The sequence below is a fragment of the Piliocolobus tephrosceles genome, chromosome 1 (assembly GCF_002776525.5).
Source record: "Piliocolobus tephrosceles isolate RC106 chromosome 1, ASM277652v3, whole genome shotgun sequence".
NCBI classification, from domain to species: Eukaryota; Metazoa; Chordata; class Mammalia; order Primates; family Cercopithecidae; genus Piliocolobus; species Piliocolobus tephrosceles.
In genome coordinates this window covers 76,851,712-76,874,816 of record NC_045434.1, presented here as the reverse complement: position 1 = coordinate 76,874,816, position 23,105 = coordinate 76,851,712, and the positions used below count along the sequence as shown (strand labels likewise).

Below are 23,105 nucleotides of genomic sequence, written 5' to 3'. Positions count from 1 at the left end.
TAAAACATAGTATTGTTTTTAGACAACTGGTAGTGAAAAGGAAATCATTCTGATCATTACTTTTTGTTTCTATTGCTGACTCTCATGATGTCTTCATACACTGAAACCCATTCTCAACTTACTTAAGGTACATATCCCTCTTATTTAGAGTTCATGGCACACTCAACCTCTAATTACTGCTTTGTTGTTTTCTAGCTTGCTCTATCTTTCTTCTCAAGCTCTGCAGGTAAGATTTAAGTGAAGCATCGGTTAACAAAATTTAGCGCCATGGAGTTGTGAAGTTAAATGTTACTTGCAGAGCTAAATCATCATTCTTTGGACATTCTCCTACTCTTAACTAACTTAGCTTTTTTTTTTTTTTTTTTTTTTTAAAGCAGCTTTTGTTTAAAAAAAATTAGCTAGATTTGTTTGCATGATTCTTTGGAGAAAGAGCCTTATTTTAGGAGTGAACTTTACATGGTAAAGAAAAGAGAGAAATGGATGATGGGAAAGGAGACGTGTGATTAGTTATCACAGTATCCCTTCGACAATACCGTGATCCTTTTTTTCTTAGCCTGAGTTTTCATCTTGATAGGAATTTAGTACTTTATTTTTCTGTATCATAGTTAAATGGAATATATCTATAAATAGTTTTTTCCTTGATAGTAGTAGGAGACATTTCAAGAGCTTACTTTGCATTAGCCTCACTAATTTTCTTCTTGCTTTTACTTAAGTGTTAAGATTTTAACTTTTCAGTCAAGGCAGAAGAGTCACAGGTTTAAGATGTTCATTTTAGAGCTGTTATCAATCTCTGTGAACCCTTATTGACTGCTTTAGTTTTAAAATGTGTGTATTTCAGTAGTATAATATAGTTTTCCCGAACTCTCATCTCAACCCTCTTGCATCTGTTCCCAGCTAATAAAGTATATGGAGACTTCTCTCCCCACTCCGCAAATAAGGAGACTTCCTTCCAGTGAAAGTTTTCTTGAAAATTAAACCCCAATAAATAAAACAAAAACATAGCTATTCTGGTTGAAGTATGTGAAGGGGATCAGGAGGCCCTCTGGTCCTTCCACCTCCACTTAGTGCTGCTAGGGCACCTCTTTGAAATCTTTAGGACTCTTTGGAGTAATTTGAAAACCACTGATCCAGAGATTTTTAGAATTGCATATTTTTAGAGCTAAAAATACCTTTTAAGTCTTTTAATCCAAGTTTCCCAAATATGCCTGATCCTAACCATCCTATGGAATGCTTGTTAAAAATTAGATTTCTGAAATTTACTTCAGACCATTAAAATTACAATTTTTTCGGCGGTAAGTTGTCTCAGAATCTGTGCTGACAACTGCCCCAAGTGATGATTAAAATTAGTCAAGTATAGGAAACATTCTTCTGTTCCTTTTGTCAGCTGAGGAAGCAGCTGCAATGAACTAAGTTTCTTGGGCAGGATTGTCTAGTTTCAGCTTTTTAAAAGAAATTGTATCTTACTGACTTAAATGCTGAGCTGAGTAGCCAGTCATGAATTAAATCTTTGATTATTCCAGCCCAGTAGAAGCTGAAAGGGGAAATCGTTAACTGATAAGAATGACCTTTAAGCCTCGAGGAAGGAATGAAACAGTAAACTTGAGAAAGGCTGGTACTGATTTAGTATTAGCATGAAATATAAGCAGATGAGGGTTAGCAGATGAGGAGAAGTTAAATAGCTTTTCAAACTTTGCATGAATGACCTCTCTGACAATGGCTTCCTCTCTGAGTTCATTCAGAATTTCCACGATATTCTTTTCAGAAGCTGAAAACTATCTTCAACACTGACAAAAAAACTGACCCAATAATGGTAACGATGGAAAAATAAAAACAAATTTAATTACACCACCATTTTCTGCATTCTTCTAATGAGAAAAAATAACTTGTATTACTTAGCTTTTTGACTCTTTTTGCTTTCATATACATTTTTCTCACATGTGCTTTATATATAATGTCTAAACATTGCTCTTGTGATTGGTCATCATGAGTAATTTTACACTGAACTGTGACGTGAGAAAAATACATCAGCTCCAGAAGGGGATGCTACTACTGATTTGGAAGTAGAATAGGTTAGAGCATAATGTGTATGACCATTTATTCAGTCAATCTGCAAATATTTATTGATAACCTGTATGAGACAGGCCCTAGCCTAGGTACTGGGAATATACTGAGAATATATTGGTCTATATATAGTGACCTCTATATATAGCATATAGTAGAAATACCATTTATACTTTTAATCTATAGAATTGCCTTATTATAGTGACTGAATGCTATTCTGCTTTTGACGGTGATGTGTTACCCTAACACTGATTAAAGAAAACAATACTGAAACAAAAATATCTGTATTCTCTTAAGATGGACTTCTCCAGACTATAAAATTAAATATCACATTTACCTTTAGGATTAAGATACAACCCCACTGGATAACTTTTCCTTACCTTCTAATATCAGATCTTAAAATTATTTTCAAAATAACTCTAATATTATTCTTTAATTGATTTCTTTTCACCTGCCAGTAGCTATTCTTGTGAAAGAAGTCTAAATCCTTCGTGTAGTCTTGGTTTACAGTTGTTTCTCTTTTTTCTGCTTGATGATAAATATCAGAAAAGAGTTGACAGATGAAAAAAAATTAGTAAATGCAGTAACAAAAATGCCAGTTAGTATTCCTGTGCTATTATTTATTGTATTTATGGTGCTCTATAAGATATCTCAGTGTTTTAACATGAGGATGTATTTGTTGCAGGTTATTGACCCAGTGGCTCCACGATATGTTGCATTACTGAAGAAAGAAGTGATCCCAGTGAATGTACCTGAAGCTCAGGAGGAGATGAAAGAAGTAGCCAAACACCCAAAGGTCACTCTTACAGTTTCACCAATGTGTTTCTCTCTGCTAAAAGAAGGAGCAGGAAATAAAAAGGAAGATGTGCTTTCATGGCAATGGCATGATTTTGAGATGATTTTCTTTTTCTTTTTCTTTTTTTTGAGACGGAGTCTCGCTGTATCTCCAGGCTGGAGTGCAGTGGGGCGATCTCGGCTCACTGCAACCTCCGCCTCCCGAGTTCAAGCGATTCTCCTGCCTCAGCCTCCTGAGTAGCTGGGATTACAGGCACCCGCCACCACGCCTAGCTAATGTTTGCATTTTTTAGTAGAGACAGGGTTTCACCATGTTGGCCAGGTTGGTCTCAATCTCCTGACATCATGATCTGCTTGCGTCAGCCTCCCAAAGTGCTGTAATTACAGACGTGAGCCACTGCGCCCAGCCAAGAAGATTTTCTGTTCAACATTGTTTGTCGGGATTTGACACTAATTGAAGTAAAACTTTTTGTGGATTTTTTGCCTTAAAGAAGTTTATTTTAGTAACAATCCACAGTACATCACACAGAACTGTTATGCCAGTTGGTGCTTATTTTTTATTCTATAGAGTTAGCATATTAGTGTGTAATGAGAATTTATCTCTTCCTAGAGTAATTCTGAAAGACGAGTTATAATTCAAACTCCTATCTTTATATGGAATCTGAGGCACATTCTCTATTAACTAGGGTATTCACTGTCACCTTTGTCTTTAAGCCAAAACATTACACCTACTGTTGTGGAATCACAGCTTGACTTCAGAGTCTCTTACACTGCCATTTCCTCTGTTTGGAAAGTATAAGTGAAGTATCCATCTAAATTCTGAATAGAATTTTTTTTTCTCTTTTTTTTTTTTGAGACAGTTGCGCTTTGTGGCCCAGGCTGGAGTGCAGTGGCATGATTCTGGCTCACTGCAACTTCTGCCTCCCGGGTTCAAGTGATTCTCATGTGTTAGCCTCCTGAGTAGCTGGCATTACAGGTGTGCACCACTACACCTGGCAATTTTTGGATTTTTAGTAGAGATGGGGTTTTGCCATGTTGGCGGCCAGGCTGGTCTTGAACTCCTGGCCTCAAATGATCTGCTTGCCTCGTCCTCCCAAAATACTGGGATTACAGGCATGATCCACTGTGCCCAGCCCTGAATAGAAATCTTAAATACAAGTACCATAGAGTACTTCTTTGTTAAGCCATGGTCATCCCAGATTCTCATGACTGCTTAATTGACAATTTTGAAGTAAAACAAGGTTTTTTGTTTGTTTGTTTTGTTTTTAATTTGAGATGATCCTTGCTCTGGTGCGTGATCTCAGCTCACTGCATCCTCTATCTTGGGCTCAAGTGATCCTTCCACCTCAGCATCCTGAATATCTGGGACTACAGGTTCATGCCACCACACCTGGCTCATTTTTGTACATTTTTGTAGAGACAGGGTTACACCATGTTGCCCAGGCTGGTGTTTGTAGAGACAGGGTTTCACCATGTTGTCTAGGCTGGTGAAAGAGTTCTTTTATTTCAGCTTTTACAAGTTGTCTATAAAAAACGTTATTATATACTGAAAATTATGTTCACAGACTAACTCATATACTAGTAACCAAGCTTATAACTGTGCTGGTAAACTAACCTACATATAAGATGATATGCATTGCAAAGAGCTATACATATTCTAAATTGTAGCCTTATATGATTGATTGTCTCCCCATGTATGTCATTAGCTACTTTTTAATTTGAAAGATTTGAATCCTAATAAGATTTGGGATGTGTGTTTACTAGATTGATTTGGGTTTGCCTTTCTTTACATCTGATTGTTTTGACCAGGTAAGTAGTAGTATCTGATCTGCCATGTCACCTACTGTACAGTTAGCATAAATCTGAAGCATACTGAATATTTTAAAATTTGAATCATGAGAATAATAGTTTTGAAGAGTGCTTGTTTATTAAAATGACAGTTGTAGTCAGATAGGTTAGATTAAATTACTAGGCTGGGGGCTCATGCCTGTAATCCTAGCACTTTGAGAGGTGGAGGTGGGAAGATCATTTGAGGCCAGGAGTTCGAGACCAGCTTGGTCAATGTAGCAAGACTCTGTCTCTATGAAAAATAAAAAAATTAGCCAGGCATTATGGTTCCTGCTTGTAATCTCAGAGGTAGGTGGATCACTTGAGCTCAGGAGTTCAAGGCTGCGGTAAGCTATAACTATACCACTGCATTGCAGCCTGGGTGACTGAGCAAGACCCTACCTCAAATAAAATTTAAAAAATTAAATCACTAAGTACTGCTCATTGCTAAAAATAAGAACTAATTGTTAAGGAAGCACACTCTTAAATTGTGACTGGATTACTCAGTTTGCTCTGTGGAATTTTCATATAACATTTCCCTCGCAAAGTGTTTTATATTTAGCCGGTTAGTATTCTATTCTAAGCTTAATATGTTATCGGTTGTTAAAACATACTGATTTTTCTCAAATGCATTGGTGAATTCATTGAATAGTTGTTAAACACATGCTGGTTAATGTTTATTTCAAAAGGCCTTCTTGCACTTTTTAAAAAAAAATTCTGCCAAGTAAAAACTGAAATTATGGTACTTTTTATTCTCCTCATCTCTTTTTCTTTCCATATCATACACACTGGAAAGGCAGAAAATTTACTTATCTATATCTATATAGATAATACTTTCTTTAAAGTTTGTCTTCTAAAATCTGAAAGGTCCATAATTTCCTCCAGGTGGCATCTGTTGTCCTATAATGTCCCATAGCCACTGGTCAAGAATGACTTATTTTCTCTTTTGCTGCAGAAGCAGTGAGAATCTTTTATTTATTTATTTTTTTGGGACAGAGTCTCGCTCTGTTGCCCAGGCTGGAGTGCCATGGTGCAATCTCAGCTCACTGCAGCCTCTGTCTCCCAGGTTCAAGTGATTTTCCTGCCTCAGCCTCCCAAGTAGCTGGGACTACAGGCATGTGCCACCATGCCCTGTTAACTTTTTGTATTTTTAGTAGAGACGGGTTTTCACCATGTTAGCCAGGATGGTCTCGATCTCCTGACCTCGTGCTCTGCCCACCTTGTCCTCCCAAAGTGCTGGGATTACAGGTGTGAGCCACCGCACCTGGCGAAGCAGTGAGATTCTAAGGATAGGAAGCAGATTCTAGTTGAAGAGATACTAAGAGATAAATTATACTGTCTTAGCTATGAAATCAATGAATGATTCTTTTAGGCTGGAAGTAATCTTAGGGGCAGGCTACCTTATCTAATTTCATTAATATTAGTGGTCAGGTTGCTGATCTGATGTGACAGAGCTGGAATTCAAACTGTTAATTTCTACTGAGGCCAAGTATGTATTGTTTAAATGGTAAGAACAGAATTGGGAATATGTTTATGTTAAAATACATAGATGGAGAAAGAGTAAAGCATTTTCTTCCTAATACAGCAATGAACTGCTAACAGTTTAGTAACACAGAAGACTTTTGTGTGGTTAAAGAATAGAATGAATTTATAAATTTGCATACTGGGTTCAATAAGTTGTTGTTTCAACAGACACTCTGCTTTTCTTTGTCAATCAGAATCCCGAGGTTGGCTTGAAGCCTGTGTGGTATAGTCCCAAAGTTTTTGTTGAAGGTGCTGATGCAGAGACTTTTTCAGAGGGTGAGATGGTTACATTTATAAATTGGGGCAACCTCAACATTACAAAAATACACAAGTAAGAACTTCTTGTTTGTTTTCAAATAAACATGGGAGAAAAGCATTTTATTTGTATTTACTTATTAAACATTATCAAATTCAGACCTATACATGTTGCTGACTGGTAAATCTGCCAGACGTAGCTACTGCAAATTCTGGACACTAATTAAGTTTTTTTCCATATATGCTTCAGTTTATTAACAGGCTATCAAGATGTCTTTTATTTGTGGTGATGAAAATTACAACATCTGGATATAAAAAATAGTTGTAATGCTTTAGTGAGAAATTACATGATGAAAAGGGACTCTATACAGTTGCCTGACATGGGGATCTTTTAGACAGAATTTATATGTATAAGATAATCTTTATACTAAAATTTACTTTAAAATTGGTTAATAATGAACTTGACTTTCTAGTTACTATAATGTGCTACACTTACGAATTTGATCTTCAGATTCTGTAAACGAAACATAGTATGCTGAAGATTGATTTATGCAAACTCGGAAATCTTAATTGCACTGTTATTACATATGATTGCAAGTAACTGCCAAATGTTTTTAAACATAGTAATTCAGATTTTATAATGCTTAATGCAGGTGACTTTAAGTTAATAAATATTTACATGTTCTTCATCAATTATATGTGAATCTGTTCTCTAGTTGATTATTAGTATCACAATGGCAGTGATTATGGTGTATTTATGTATTAACCAGTATATGTCTGGCATATTAGGAGCTCAAATAAATGTTTAATTTGGAATTTTTCCAAAGAAAATTTCTTATCCATTTATTACAAAATAAATTATTTTTCAATAATATAAAATAATTATTATAGAATAAAATAGTGAATTTATGGCAGCTGTGGTTAATATTTCTTTGAATACTTTTAATCTTTTATCTAGAAATACAGATGGAAAAATCATATCTCTTGATGCAAAGCTGAATTTGGAAAACAAAGACTACAAGAAAACCACTAAGATCACTTGGCTTGCAGAAACTACACATGCTCTTCCTGTTCCAGCAATCTGTGTCACTTATGAGCACTTGATCACAAAGCCAGTGCTAGGAAAAGATGAGGACTTTAAGCAGTATGTCAACAAAAACAGTAAGGTAACCTTCCAAAGAAACCATATTTCATCTTTTAAATTTTTCTTTAGAATTAAATTTTATATATTTCGGATCCTCAGATAAAATGGATAAGATGTGTAGAATTTTATTTAAATCAACAGATGTAAATTGATTGAGCATGGTGGCTCATGCCTATAATCCTAGCACTTTGGGAGGCCAAGGTGGGTGGATTGCTTGAGCTCAGGAGTTCAAGACCAGCCTGGGCAACAGGCTCTACCAAAAATAAAAATAAAAAAAAGATGTAAGTAATGTTTCCATTTTATAAATGATAGAAACTGAAGCACAGTGAGGTTAAGTAACTTACCTGAGGACAAACAGTAAATAGTAGAGTTGGGATTCAAATCTGACCCTTGTGTTTAAGCGCTACGCCAGCATGCCTTTCAGCTAAGTCTATTACGTGCTTCTTGCATCATATTTCATATTTATAGGAGGAAAATTATTTCTTCAGGAATACCAGTCAAGTTATTTAAAATGTTTTTTGAGGCCAGTTTATGAATGTTAACTTTTAAAAATGTGATAAATTGAATTGTCATTTATTTTAACACTTCACCGTTTCATTGTGTGTCCTCAAGTAGTGAGCTTCTTAACATATCTGTTTAAAATGGGAATATTTTAGTTAGTGGAAACTGCTTGCATTTTAGAGTTGTTTTACTACTCTGATTTTGAGAAAGTGTACTTTGGTTTTATGTCATCTTTACAGCATGAGGAACTAATGCTAGGGGATCCCTGCCTTAAGGATTTGAAAAAAGGAGATATTATACAACTCCAGAGAAGAGGATTCTTCATATGTGATCAACCTTATGAACCTGTTAGGTAAGTAAATGTAACTGAACATCTAAATGAAAATGCTTAAAGTTATTATAGTGAGTGATATTTTAGAAATTGAACTTTCACTAAAATAACGTACTTGACAGTTTTCTTTCTCAGTCTCTTTCTCAATTTTCTTTGTTTTATATTTAACATTTTAGACTTAAAGTAATTATTTATTTATTTTTTGAGACAGAGTCTCGCACTGTCACCCAGGCTGGAGTGCAGTGGCGCAATCTCAGCTCACTGCAAGCTCCGCCTCCCGGGTTCACGCCATTCTCCTGCCTCAGCCTCCTGAGTAGCTGGGACTACAAGCACCCGCCACCACAACCAGCTAATTTTTTTGTATTTTTAGTAGAGACAGGGTTTTACTGTGTTAACCAGGATGGTCTCGATCTCCCGACCTCGTGATCTCTCCGTCTCGGCCTCCCAAAGTGCTGGGATTGCAGGCGTGAGCCACTGCGCCTGGCCTTAAGTAATTTATTTTAACAAATGATCTTTGAAACAACATGCTCATTGAACATTGATAAATTATGAATTTCTGAAACTAAACCAACTTGTAATTAACTTTCTTGTAGCCAAGTATAAAGAACAAAATTTCAGTACTATATATTACCTATCTTTGGGTGAAAATTATTACCATTATCTTTTTCTTTGTAGTGTATTTTCACTAGATAAATGGCACAAACAGGGTACATTTAGAGGGAAAAAAATAACCAATATTTGTATTTTTTTTAACCATGAAATAATAGGATTATTAGAAGGAGAACTTTGTAAATTGTTGTCCCTTTATTTCTTTTCTGTTTGTCTCTACTATTTTTCTAAGCGATATCTCTGTAACTGTGTAGTCAAAATGCCTCTTCTGAGATTTAGTCTTGTGAATCTAACTGCCTTTTAGATATCTCTGAATAGATTCTTTCAAGCATTTCAAACTCAACGTGTTCAAAATTCCAGGATCTAGGTGTCATCTCTGATTTATTCTTCCCCTTCATCCCTTTTTTCAGTCAGCAAACTCTGTTGTTTGTGTTGCCCGTCTAGTCCATCTCTGTGGATCCACTGCTCTGCCTTTTTTCAGGCTATAGCATTGCTTCATTGATTGCCAAAATAGGCTCTCAAGTATCTTCTTACCTCCAATTTCATCCTTTTCCTATTTTCCTATTCAGTTTTCACATGCCCACCAGTCCGAAAATTTAAGAGTAACAGTTTTATCACATTTCTGTACTGTTAAAAACTCTATTAGTTGGCCAGGCACTATGACTTATGTCTATAATCCCAGCACTTTGCAAGACTGAGGCAAGAGGATTACTTGAGGCCAGGAGTTCAAGACCAGCCTGGGTAACATAGTGAGACCCCATCTCTACAAAAAATTATAAATAAAGAATTAACCAGGCATGGTGGTACACACCTGTAATCCTCACTGCTCAAGCGGGTGAGACAGGAGTATTGCTTGAGCCCACGAGTTCAAAGTTACAGTGAACTATAATTGCACCACCACACTCCAGCCTTGGTGACAGAGCAAGACTCTCTCAAAACAAACAAACAAAAAATGTTGTTAGTTTCAGGGTAAAAGCTAAACTTTTTAGTTTGACATGCAAGATTTTTCATGTTATGGCGTCTCTTGAGCCATACCTGTTGGAGTTTTCTCTCCCTGATCCCTTCTGTTTAACATATGTACCAAATTGCCTGGGGCTTTTCTAAAGCACTTGATGCCTTTTCCTGGAATGGCCTTGTGGCTTTTTCATCATATGAGTAACCTTATTCGTTTTAATATAACATTTCCTTTAGTCAAATAAGCTCATGCATGCATACAGCGTAGCACAGTGCCTGATAGTTACTAAGCCCTCCTTAAGTATTTCGTAGTGGTGGTAGTACCACCAACTAAAATAACAGAGTAGATTCTCATTTTATTCTGAGAAAGTTTTTGAACTTCTCAACAAATAGTTGAAAACTGAACAGCTACACACGAAGAACTGAACAGCTACACACGAAAGAGTGAAGTTGGGTACAGTTTGTATCATATACAAAATTTAACTCAGTATTTATCAAACACCTAAATGTAAGAGCTAAAACTATAAAACTCTTAGAAGAAAATGTGAATGTAACTCTTTGTAACCTCGGCAATGCTGTTTTGGATATAACACCTAAATCACAAACAACCAAAGAAAAAAAATAAACTGGACTTTGTCAAGATTAACATATTTTGTGTTTCAAAGAAAGTGAAAACACAGGTCACAGAATGGGAGAAAATATTTGCACATATGTCTGTAAAAGGACTTGTTTCTAGAAGAGAACCCAATTAACAATGGATTTAAATAGACATTTTTCCAAGCAGATGTACAAATGTAAGCACATGAAAAGATGCTCAGCATCAGTTGTTAGGGAAATTCAGATCAAAATGATAATGAAATATCATTGCATACCACTAGGATGGCTGAAATAAAAAAAGACAGTAACAAGGGTTAGAAATGTGGAGAAATTGGAGCCCGTATGTATTTCTGGTAGGGTTGCAGAATGGTTCAGCTACTTTGGAAAACAGTTGGATGATTCCTCCAAAAATTAAACACGGAGTTACCATTTGACCCATCAATTCCATTCCTGCGTATTTGCCAAAGGAAAAGAGCACATTCACATAGAAATGTGTATGTGAATGTTTACAGCTGCATTATTCATAATTGCCAAAAAGTGGCAATAGAATTTTGCTAATTATCCTTTGGAATTGAGAAATTCTTATAAATTGTTATTATTTTTTTAAGAGATAGGGTCTCACTCTCACCTAGACTTGAGTGCAGCGGCGTGATGTCCCCAGGCTCAGGTGATCCTCCCACCTCAGTCTCTCCTGAGTAGCTGGGGCTACAGGTATGTCCCACCACACCCATCTAATTTGTGTATTTTTTGTAGAGACAGGGTTTCACAATGTTTCCTAGGCTAGTCTTGAACTCCTCAGCTTAAGAGATCCATCTGCCTTGGCCTCCCAAAGTGCTGGGTTTACAGATGTGAGCCACCATACCCACCCTTAAATATTTAAAATAAATAAACGTTTTACAGAAATGTTTCTGCTTATAAGCAGATTAGGTGTGGTATGTAGACAAATTTTCTTGAAGTCAAGAGTATCATTAACATTCACTAACGCCCTTTCTAGTGACAGGCATAGCAGATGTAATTTTGCCCTGGGCTTAGTTTGTTCATATGGATGAAAGTTCATAGATTGGAAGTTTATAATAAGGACTGTCAATTTATTTTTTTATTTTTTATTTTTCATTGAGGCAGAGTTTCACTCTTGTTGCCCAGGCTGGAGTGCAATGGTGCAGCCTCAGCTCTTTGTGGTCTCCACCTCCTGGGTTCAAGCGATTCTCCTGCCCCAACCTCCCAAGTAGCTGGGATTACAGGCGCCTGCCACCATGCCCAGCTAATTTTTTTGTAATTTTTTTTAGTAGAGACAGGGTTTCACCATGTTGGCCAGGCTAGTCTCGAACTCCTGACCTCAGATAATCCACCTGCTTCAGCTTCCCAAAGTGCTGGGATTACAGGCATGGGCCACCTCGGCCGACCAGTTTTGTTTGTTTTTTTTTCTTTGGAGGCAGAATCTCGCTCTGTCACGTGCAGTGGCATGATCTTGGCTCACTGCAACTTCCGCCTCCTGGGTTCAGGTGATTCTCCTGCCTCAGCCTCCCGAGTAGCTAGGACTACAAGCACCCGCCGCCATGCCTGGCTAATTTTTTGTATTTTAGTAGAGATGGGATTTCACTGTGTTGCCCAGGCTGATCTCAAACTCCTAAGCTCAGGCAGTCTGCCCGCTTGGACCTCGCAAAGTGCCAGAATTATAGGAGTGAGCCACTGCACCCGGCCAGGACTGTCAATTTTTATTTTTGCATTTGTTGTTTGTAGAACTTCTCTGAAGAGCCTCTGATTTGAGTAAGAGAATGGACTATTTTATACTTCAAAAAGCATTAACTGGACAGGCTCTGTGGCTCACACCTGTTATCCCAGCACTTTGGGAGGGTGAGGTGGCCGGAGCACTTGAGGTTAGGAGTTCAAGACCAGGCTGACCAACGTGGTGAAACCCCGTCTCTACTAAAAATACAAAAATTAGTGTGGTAGCGTGTGCCTGTAATCCCAGCTACTTGGAGGCCGAGGCAGGAAAATCACTTGAACGCAGGAGGTGGAAGTTGCAGTGAGCTTAGATCACATCACCACACTCCAGCCTAGGCAACAGAGTGAGACTGTCTCAAAAAAGAAAGAAAAGCGTTAACTTAGTGCCATTGAATTTATCTAGGAATTCAGTGTTTATTGCTGTTCAGATAATTTTGTTCAGATGAACTATTTTGTCCCTTTATTTTCTTTTTAGCCCATATAGTTGCAAAGAAGCCCCATGCGTTTTGATATACATTCCTGATGGACACACAAAGGAAATGCCAACATCAGGGTCAAAGGAAAAGACCAAAGTAGAAGTCACAAAAAATGAGGTAAGTAATGACTTTTACAGATATGTCTATAAAAATAAATGGGCCGGGCGCAGTGGCACTTTGGGAGGCCGAGACGGGTGGATCACGAGGTCAGGAGATCGAGACCATCCTGGCTAACACGGTGAAACCCCATCTCTACTAAAAAATACAAAAAACTATCTGGGCGACGTGGCGGGTGCCTGTAGTCCCAGCTACTCGGGAGGCTGAGGCAGGAGAATGGCATAAACCCAGGAGGCAGAGCTTGCAGTGAGCTGAGATCCGGCCACTGCCCTCCAGCCTGGGCAGCAGAGCGAGACTCTGTCTCAAAAAATAAATAAATAAATAAATAAATGGTCTTTCTATACCAGAGTTTAGAATATATTTCTTTACAAATGATTATCTTTCTTACTGTGGAGACTGAAGTAGACAATTAAGGCTGCTCTTTGCATTTTGTTGTTATCCTTTCATGTAAGATTTTAAAATCTCGCTCTGTTGCCCAAGGCTGGAGTGCTGTGGTGCGATCTGGACTCACTGCAACCTCCGCCTCCCGGATTCACACAATTCTCATGCCTTAGCCTCCTGAGCAGTTGGGATTACAAGTGTGCACCATGATGCCTGGCTAATTTTTGTATTTTTAGTAGAGATAGGGTTTTGCCCTGTTGGCCTGGCTGGTCTCAAACTGCCTGACCTCAGATGATCTCCCCACCTTGGCCTCCCAGAGTGCTGGGATTACAGGCATGAGTCACCGTGCCTGGCCAGACTCCCTATATTCTTAAAAATTATTTGTTTATGTGGGTTGTATTTATCAGTATTTATCATACTAAAAATTGAGAAGTTCTAAAAGGATTTAATTCATGTAAAAATAATAAATCCAGTTACATGTTAACATAAAAAAAGTTTTTATTAAATTTTCCAAAATAAAACTTTTAGTTTGAGTGGTATGGCTTTAAATTTTTGCAGACCTCTTTAATATCTGACTTAATAGCTTCTACAAACCTGCATGAACAGTCATAAGAAAATGAGAGCGAAAAAGACAAAATATATCTTAATATAGTGAAAATACCTATGACCTTGCAGATCGCCTTTAAAAGAGTTTTATATACCCCTTAGGATCTGTGAACCACACCTTGAAAATTGCTGCTGTGTATTATTGAGTAACTCATGGAGTAAGCATGAGATGGGAAATTTGGTTGCCCTTCCCTCATTGGTCCCAGTTCCCGCCTGTGCCTCTCATTTTTTACATATCCTAGAAAGATAACTGATGTTATGCTATAAATTAAAATGTGTTCTTGAAAAACTTCATGTTCTGCGAAATCACATACTAAAAATAACAGCTGATTTATCAAGAAAAACAGAGTTGAGGCAAACCACTAAAACCTGTGTATATCATATGGTTTCAGTCAGATGGTGGCTGGGTAACAGTCATCAAAGACTCAACTGGGCTGTATTCTGTTTTTATTTTATTTTATTGTTTTTGAGGTGGAGTATCACTCTATTGCCCAGACTGGAGTGCAGTTGTATGATCTCTTCTCAGTGTAACCTCCACCTCCCGGATTCAAGCGATTTTCCTGCCTCAGCCTCCCAAGTAGGTCAGACTACAGGCATGTACCACCATGCTCAGCTAATTTTTTTTGTATTTTTAGTAGAGATGGGATTTTACCATGTTGGCCAGGCTGGTCTTAAACTCCTGACTTCAGGTGATCCGCCGACCTTGGCCTCCCAAAGTGCTGGGATTACAGGCATGAGCCATCGCACCTGGCCTGGGCTGGCTTCTAAAATTGTTTCCTCACCTGGATGCCAAGTTGATATTGGTGTTGGCTGGGAGCTCAGGTGGAATAGTTGACTGGAATAGCTGCAAGTGGCCTCTCCAGCATGGCAGTGTCAGGGTAATAAGACTTCTTAACTGTCATTTAAGGCCTCCAAAAGTAAGTGTCCGGTAGATGAGGTAAAAGGAGCATTCCATTTTATGATTTAGCCTCGGAAGTCTCACATAGCATCATTTCTACTATGCTCTGTTGCTCAAATCAGTAACAAGCTTGCTCAGATTCAGGAGAGTGCACAGACACCCCCCCTTCTTGGTGGGAGGAAAGTAAAAAAAAAGTGTGGGCATGCTTTGAAACCTGCACACTTTTGAATAGAAATTCAAAATTCAGATACAGTTGACTGGCACTTATACCCAGTACTGCAGTCAGAGATACTTTGCAGCTTTAAACCTGAAGAAGAATAATGCTTTTCCCTGTGATGTGTAGATCTTTGAGGATATTTGTCTCCAACAGAGGCTGATACTATCAAAATTAAATTCTCATCCAGGGTATTGCCTGCTTTGTCAGTTTTTTGGGGTTTGTTTTTATTTTTAAGTTTTAGCAGATGAGAATACGTCTTTGAAGTTTCCATCCCCATGTACTGTTTCATCAGATGGCTTAATGTGACGATAAAAAACGTTTTTTAAGCACCATCCTCATTAAAGGAAGGCACTTATACAAAAGGTTTTTGGGTTTTTCTTCAGATTGTCAATGTATTTCTAAAGTTTTCTCTTTAATTATGAAAAGTTTGTTCCTGCATGCTTCTTTATTTGACATAAAACTTGAATACATTGGGAAAAATCACACACAAAGCAGTGTTTGTGTGTGTGTGTGTTTCACTCATATGTTCCCCTATTTACTAACCATGATTGTGATGATTTATGTTGCAAATTAAATGTAGCACAACAGGCCGGGTGCGATGGCTCAAGTCTGTAATCCCAGCACTTTGGGAGGCCATGGCAAACAGATCACAAGGCCAGGAGATTGAGACCATCCTGGCCAACATGGTGAAACCCCATCTCTACTAAAAATACAAAAATTAGCTGGCTGTGGTAGTGCAGGCCTGTAATCCCTGCTACTCTGGAGGTTGAGGCATGATAATAGCTTGAATCCAGGAGGCAGAGATTGCAGTGAGCTGAGATCACGCCCCTGGACTCCAGTCTGGCGACAGAGCAAGACTCTGTCTCAAAACAAACAAACAAAAAAAAAAGTTGCTGAACAAATATATTTTTTTGATATAGGGTGGCTAATGAATTGTATTCTTTAATGTATAATATGCATTTATATATGCATGTTAGAGTTTATGAGTGTATATATAGAACCTCACTAAAAATACTATGAGTGATTTAAGGAATTATGGGGGGGGATTTTGAGTGATGGGTTTTCTTTACTGACATGCCCACTTGAGAGCCTAACCCCTGTGTAAAATGCAACTCTGATACAGCTTGAGATGCCTGTTAGGTGGTTAGGTAAAGATGTCTTGAAGACATTGAAAATACTGGGTCTGGGAGCAGGTCAGAATTCTGGAATAGAGATGAAAATTTTTGAAATTTGTACATAAGACTCTGTGAATATGGATAAGATTATTCTGAAAAATTAAGTGGCAGATCATTTAAAGGAAAAAGGTGTAAGGAAGGTATAATGTGAACTGGGTTTTAATGTTAGAAAGGTTTCAGTAGGGAAGAATGCAGTGTAGGCAGCAGAAAGCATGCAAAAAGTAGTATATTCACTCTTCACGGTTGATTTTAGTGAACATAGCTCTAGATTTGTTGCATTTACTTATATACAAATATATACCTGTAAACTTATAATTTTACACAAATGAAACTGTTCCACAATGATGAGTTACAATTATATCACAGAATTTCATGGAGGTCTTGCCTTATCAACAATCTAGCTATATTTTATCTCTTAAAAAATTAATAGTGATAGCTAATGCTTATTGATACTCACTTTTTCTCAGCCTTTGTGACTAACAGCTTTACACAGATTACTTTTTATTTTCCCATCAACTTGATGGGTTAAATATGGTTATCCCCCTTTTATAGTAAGGAAGCAGCTTAAATAACTAACTCAGAGTTGCACAGTCAGTATATGGTAGAGCAGTGATTTAGTCTCAGACCTGATGGATATGTTATAATTTCTTTAGTCCCCTAATGACAAAGATTTAGGGCATTTTCAGGTTTTTACAATAGTAAAAATGCTCCAGTGAGTTTGTCTGTACCTCTATCTATGTTTACTCCTGTCATTTTTCATTAGGATAAATACTTAGGGATGAGATTATTCATTTAAGCTTTTTAAGGGATTGAAGTTTAAAGTTTTTGTTTTAAATTGGAAACATTATAAAACAATCAGTTTGAAATAATTTTATGGGAAAACATTTAATATGAATTAATTATTTTACTTTTGATTTTCTCTCTTGGTAGACCTCTGCTCCTTTTAAGAAAAGACCAACACCTTCTCTGAATAATAATTGTACTACATCTGAGGATTCCTTGGTCCTTTACAATAGAGTGGCTGTTCAAGGAGATGTGGTTCGTGAATTAAAAGCCAAGAAAGCACCAAAGGAAGATATAGATGCAGCTGTAAAACAGCTTTTGTCTTTGAAAGCTGAATATAAGGAGAAAACTGGCCAGGAATATAAACCTGGAAACCCTCCTGCTGAAATAGGACAGAATATTTCTTCTAATTCGTCAGCAAGTATTCTGGAAAGTAAATCTCTGTATGATCAAGTTGCTGCACAAGGGGAGGTGGTTCGTAAGCTAAAAGCTGAAAAAGCCCCTAAGGTCAGTATGTTAGAGAAAGTCAAGACCACATTTTCACTAAGTGTGTGAATTCAAACTGCTTAGGGTAGTCTCATCTTCTTATAAAACATAGACTGCTCATATTTTGATGTAATAATCAACATTAATCGATTCCTGCTATGTGTCAGACTCTGAAAATATATGTAAGAAGCTCATAATCTAGTTGAGGCGTGGCTTACTGGGGAAGGAAACGTACAGACTCCCTGTACTCTTGTGTGATGTGACTGTAATCCTTTGTGATATGTATAAGTTGCTATGTGAAGGATTTGTGTTTTTAAGTGGCAACAAAGGCGGAAACAATTTATAAAGGATATTTAAAATCATCCTGAAGTAGAATCAGCCATTATGGGAAAAAAAGATCAGAACAAGGCACTCTTAAATGTGGAACCATGGTTCTCAAGCTTTACTGTGCACCAGAATTACTGGCTTGCTAAAACATGGATTGCTAGGCCCTGCCCCTTGACTTTCTTCTTCAGTAGATTCAGAGCATGTGGGAAATACACATTCCTAGAAAGTTTCTCAGGTGATGCTGATGCTGCTGTCCCAGGGACCACCATGCTTTGAGAACTGCTAGTGTAGAAGACAGTACCAGCAGAAGTAGAGGTCAGAAGGTACAAGGCGTATTCAGGGAATAACAAATGGATTGTCAAGAGGTTTTTGACCTATGATTATCTCCAACTTTTCATAGCAGGGCCTTCAAATTATATGAAATTTTGACTGAAGTATAAATTATATTCTTGTTTCAGTATGTCCTTAGGCAAAACATTTAGCCAAGTGGGTGTGGCACCTAGTGTGAAATGGACTTACTTGATGTAAGTAAGAGACAAAGGGAATGGCATCTGTATAGACTGTGAAAGATCATATTTAATAATGAAGGTAGGTAGTTCTACTCAAACAGCAGCATAGTTCTAAGATGTGATCGGATAAATAGTACTGCAACAAGAAACAATTCAGCCTCTGATGAGCTGCAAAAAATTGTAGAATTTAGGGTGTGGGCACATACACAGAGAGGTATGGTACACCACGAGGCTTGACTTATGTGGCAGGAAAGGGATTTGTTCTAAAATGTCAGATCTGTTGTCCTGTCAGGGTCCTAGGCTCAGCCTGGAGAATTCAGTAAGTTCCTCACCTCATCAATAAGTTGCTAGCATCTGACATGAAACCCTGCCACCTAAGATACTTTCAATCATGAATATTTGACCTCACATTTTGAGGTCTTGCCCCAGGAGTTAATGGTTTTCTGTCACTCCATTGTGAACTGTGAGAAAGCCTTTGTTAGGTTGATGCAAAAGTAATTGCGGTTCTTACCGTTACTTTTAATGGCAAAAACCACAGTTACTACTTTTGCACCAACCTAAATAGCCTGTTGAGATCCCGAAGAACCATGATTATCTAAAACAGCTTTGCTTCGAGGAGTAAATGCTGCTGGATGTATGAGTTTAGGATATAAATTCGCGATGTTTCCTACCTCATGGGGAGGTTGGGAACATTTTGCACTGTATCTGCTGGAAACTAAATATGTACTCCTCTCTAGGTGTAATTTGAAGGGAAGGGCTTTGGTCTTCAAATTTCTTCGTTGTAAGTAGAATATATTGAGATTATGTGCCAATTTTTGTCAGCTTAATTATGGGTGGAATAGTAACAGCAGAAACCATTATACTTGGAGTAACAGTCAACTATGAATCCATCACCCATCCTTTTGTGTTAATGGGTTATATCATACTTTCATAAAATAACACTGTTGAGGTTATGAAAAGTCAGCTTAAGGTAAAAAGATCTAAATTGCTTTGGTAATTGGGTAGGTAATTTATTAGGTATTTAAATACTAATAAATGTGATACTGAAATCTGACTTCAGTTTAGTCTGACTTACATTTATTGAATGCTGCCTACTTTATACCATATCTGTGTTTCAAAATATATTAAGTCTTAATGTTGTTCATAGGTTCTTGGAAACTGAGACTTTAAGCAAAATGATGTATAACAATAATAGGCTAATTGAGATAAACAAGAATTAAGTTACCTTGGCATATTTCTGATCCCAAAAACATCACATTACACAAACTTCTTGTGTTTTTTATTGTTGTTGTTGTCTTCGTTTTTTCTTTTTCTTTTGTAGTATTTTGTCTTCTTTTTCTTTTTAAAATTATTATTTTTGCATTACACAGACCTCTAAATAAAGACCCAAATACTTCTAATGGAAACAAATATGGGCTGTATATACATTTAAGAAAGATTAATAAAGACAAGTAAGATAATTATTTACTCAGTTATTCCAGTTCAGGGTTTTGGGTGGCCAGCTCAGGACTCAGGGCAGGAACCAGCCCTGGATAAGACATTCCATTGCAGGGCACACTCATACACACCAAGACTCAGACCGGGAGCATTTAGACTCACCAGTTCACCTAATGTGTGCAGCTTTGGGATGTGGAATGAAACCGGAGTTCCCAGAGAAAACTCACGCAGACATGGGAGAATGCACATGTTCCACACAGACAGTGGCTTTGGCTGGGAGTCAACGTTTTTTTCCTTTCAAAGTTATGATGAAATGACATCAAACAAAACAATGTTCTTCAAGGACCTGCTCTACGACATGTGTTTTTTCCCTGAATGCTAGTAGTAGTAAATGTTTCTTCTCTTCTAAAGAATGAACCCAGTTATTAGGAATGGCACTAGCATTTAGCCTGCATCTGGCTCTGTGTACCATACACTTTTTAGTCTTCCCAAGAGCAATGTACAAAAATATTCAAAGAATGCTACTTTTTGTTTGCTTGTTTTAGCAACAGAGGAGAAACTGAATATGAAAGTAACTTCCTGAAATTTACAAAGCCTATATTAAAGTACTGACTGATTCCCATGTTATTTACTTTGAGAGGTGGTGACAGTGGGGCATTCCATTGAAAGCGCTAGAGAGTTATAGTTTTACTAGTTTATCATTATTTAGCAAGTCTGTGCTTGTTTTACATTAATAATTTGCCTAAGCCTCTTAACCATTCAGTTTTCTACAAAGGTGGTTATTTTACTGTGTCATGTTGAAAGATAAGGAAGGTGACCAGCTGAAGTTTTAGGTTACCAGCTTCAACTAGACTTTTCTTGCTCTGTTTTTTTGTTTTGTTTTGTTTTTAATCTTCTCTTTCCTGCTTCAGGATCAGATAGATGCTTCTATGAAATAACTTTTAAGCATAAAGGCAAAGTATAAGCAAAAAGACGAGCAAGTAATAAAAACTTGAAGTCCATCAAGTCTACCATCTTTTGCTCCTCTTACTCTTTTTCTCCTGCTTAGTGGGTTGCTGCATAAAATAATGGTTCAAGTTGATATAGTGTGAGGTGCATAACAGAGAATACACTAAAGATATAATAACGCTTAATATTAAGTTACTTTAAAAATTAAAGCCACTTTAAAACAAATTTCTTTTCTTTTTCTTTTGAGACAGGGTCTTGCTCTGTGCCCAGACTGGAGTGCAGTGACTCGATCATGGCTCACTGCAGCCTCACCCTCCCAAGCAATCCTCCCATCTCAGTCTCCTAAGTAGCTGGAAGTTCAGGCACATGCCACTAGGCCTGGCTAATTTTTGTATTGCTTGTAGAGATGGGGTTTTACCGTGTTAACAGGACTAGTCTTGAACTTCTGTACTCAAGCCGTCCTCCCTTCTTGACCTCCCAAAGTGTTGGGATTATAAGCCTGAACTGCTGGGTCTGGCTGTATACCTGTTCCTTGTTTTTTTTTTAATTAATTAATTAATTAATTTATTTATTTTTTTATACTTTAAGTTCTAGGATACATGTGCATAACGTGCAGGTTTGTTACATATGTATACCTGTGCCATGTTGGTGTGCTGCACCCATCAACTCGTCAGCACCCATCAATTCATCATTTATATCAGGTATAACTCCCCAGTGCAATCCCTCCCCCCTCCCCCCTCCCCATGATAGGCCCCAGTGTGTGATGTTGCCCTTCCCGAGTCCAAGTGAACTCATTGTTCAGTTCCCACCTATGAGTGAGAACATGCGGTGTTTGGTTTTCTCTTCTTGTGATAGTTTGCTAAGAATGATGGTTTCCAGCTGCATCCATGTCCCTACAAAGGAAGCAAACTCATCCTTTTTTATGGCTGCATAGTATTCCATGGTGTATATGTGCCACATTTTCTTAATCCAGTCTGTCACTGATGGACATTTGGGTTGATTCCAAGTCTTTGCTATTGTGAATAGTGCCGCAATAAACATACGTGTGCATGTGTCTTTGTAGTAGAATAATTTATAATCCTTTGGGTATATACCCAGTAGTGGGATGGCTGGGTCATATGGTACATCTAGTTCTAGATCCTTGAGGAATCGCCATACTGTTTTCCATAATGGTTGAACTAGTTTACAATCCCACCAACAGTGTAAAAGTGTTCCTATTTCTCCACATCCTCTCCAACACCTGTTGTTTCCTGATTTTTTAATGATTGCCATTCTAACTGGTGTGAGATGGTATCTCATTGTGGTTTTGATTTGCATTTCTCTGATGGCGAGTGATGATGAGCATTTTTTCATGTGTCTGTTGGCTGTATGAATGTCTTCTTTTGAGAAATGTCTGTTCATATCGTTTCCCCACTTTTGGATGGGGTTGTTTGTTTTTTTCTTGTATGTTTGTTTGAGTTCTTTGTAGATTCTGGAAATTAGCCCTTTGTCAGATGAGTAGATTGCAAAAATTTTCTCGCATTCTGTAGGTTGCCTGTTCACTCTGATGGTAGTTTCTTTTGCTGTGCAGAAGCTCTTTAGTTTAATTAGATCCCATTTGTCAATTTTGGCTTTTGCTGCCATTACTTTTGGTGTTTTAGACATGAAGTCCTTGCCCATGCCTATGTCCTGAATGGTACTACCTAGATTTTCTTCTAGGGTTTTTATGGTAATAGGTCTAACATTTAAGTCTCTAATCCATCTTGAATTAATCTTCGTATAAGGAGTAAGGAAAGGATCCAGTTTCAGCTTTCTACATATGGCTAGCCAGTTTTCCCAGCACCATTTATTAAATAGGGAATCCTTTCCCCATTTCTTGTTTTTGTCAGGTTTGTCAAAGATCAGATGGCTGTAGATGTGTGGTATTATTTCTGAGGACTTTGTTCTGTTCCATTGGTCTATATCTCTGTTTTGGTACCAGTACCATGCTGTTTTGGTTACTGTAGCCTTGTAGTATAGTTTGAAGTCACGTAGCATGACGCCTCCAGCTTTGTTCTTTTGACTTAGGATTGTCTTGGCAATGCGGGCTCTTTTTTGGTTCCATATGAACTTTAAAGCAGTTTTTTCCAATTCTGTGAAGAAACTCATTGGTAGCTTGATGGGGATGGCATTGAATCTATAAATAACCTTGGGCAGTATGGCCGTTTTCACGATATTGATTCTTCCTATCCATGAGCATGGTATGTTCTTCCATTTGTTTGGGTCCTCTTTGATTTCACTGAGCAGTGGTTTGTAGTTCTCCTTGAAGAGGTCCTTTACATCCCTTGTAAGTTGGATTCCTAGGTATTTTATTCTCTTTGAAGCAATTGTGAATGGAAGTTCATTCCTGATTTGGCTCTCTGCTTGTCTGTTACTGACCTGTTCCTTGTAAATGAATTTTTTT

At 37.6% G+C, this 23,105-nt stretch overlaps 1 protein-coding gene across 1 annotated transcript in view; it reads left to right on the top strand.

The window, feature by feature from the left end:
- The window catches only part of EPRS1 (glutamyl-prolyl-tRNA synthetase 1), a 97,841-nt gene that overhangs the window by 36,458 nt on the left and 38,278 nt on the right, over window positions 1-23,105 (top strand). Inside the window, exons 13-18 of the mRNA XM_023203715.2 lie at window positions 2,747-2,857; window positions 6,402-6,538; window positions 7,421-7,628; window positions 8,347-8,459; window positions 12,799-12,916; window positions 17,124-17,483. Of these exons, the coding sequence (XP_023059483.1) occupies window positions 2,747-2,857; window positions 6,402-6,538; window positions 7,421-7,628; window positions 8,347-8,459; window positions 12,799-12,916; window positions 17,124-17,483 (1,047 nt within the window). The remainder of the gene's footprint in view (window positions 1-2,746; window positions 2,858-6,401; window positions 6,539-7,420; window positions 7,629-8,346; window positions 8,460-12,798; window positions 12,917-17,123; window positions 17,484-23,105) is intronic.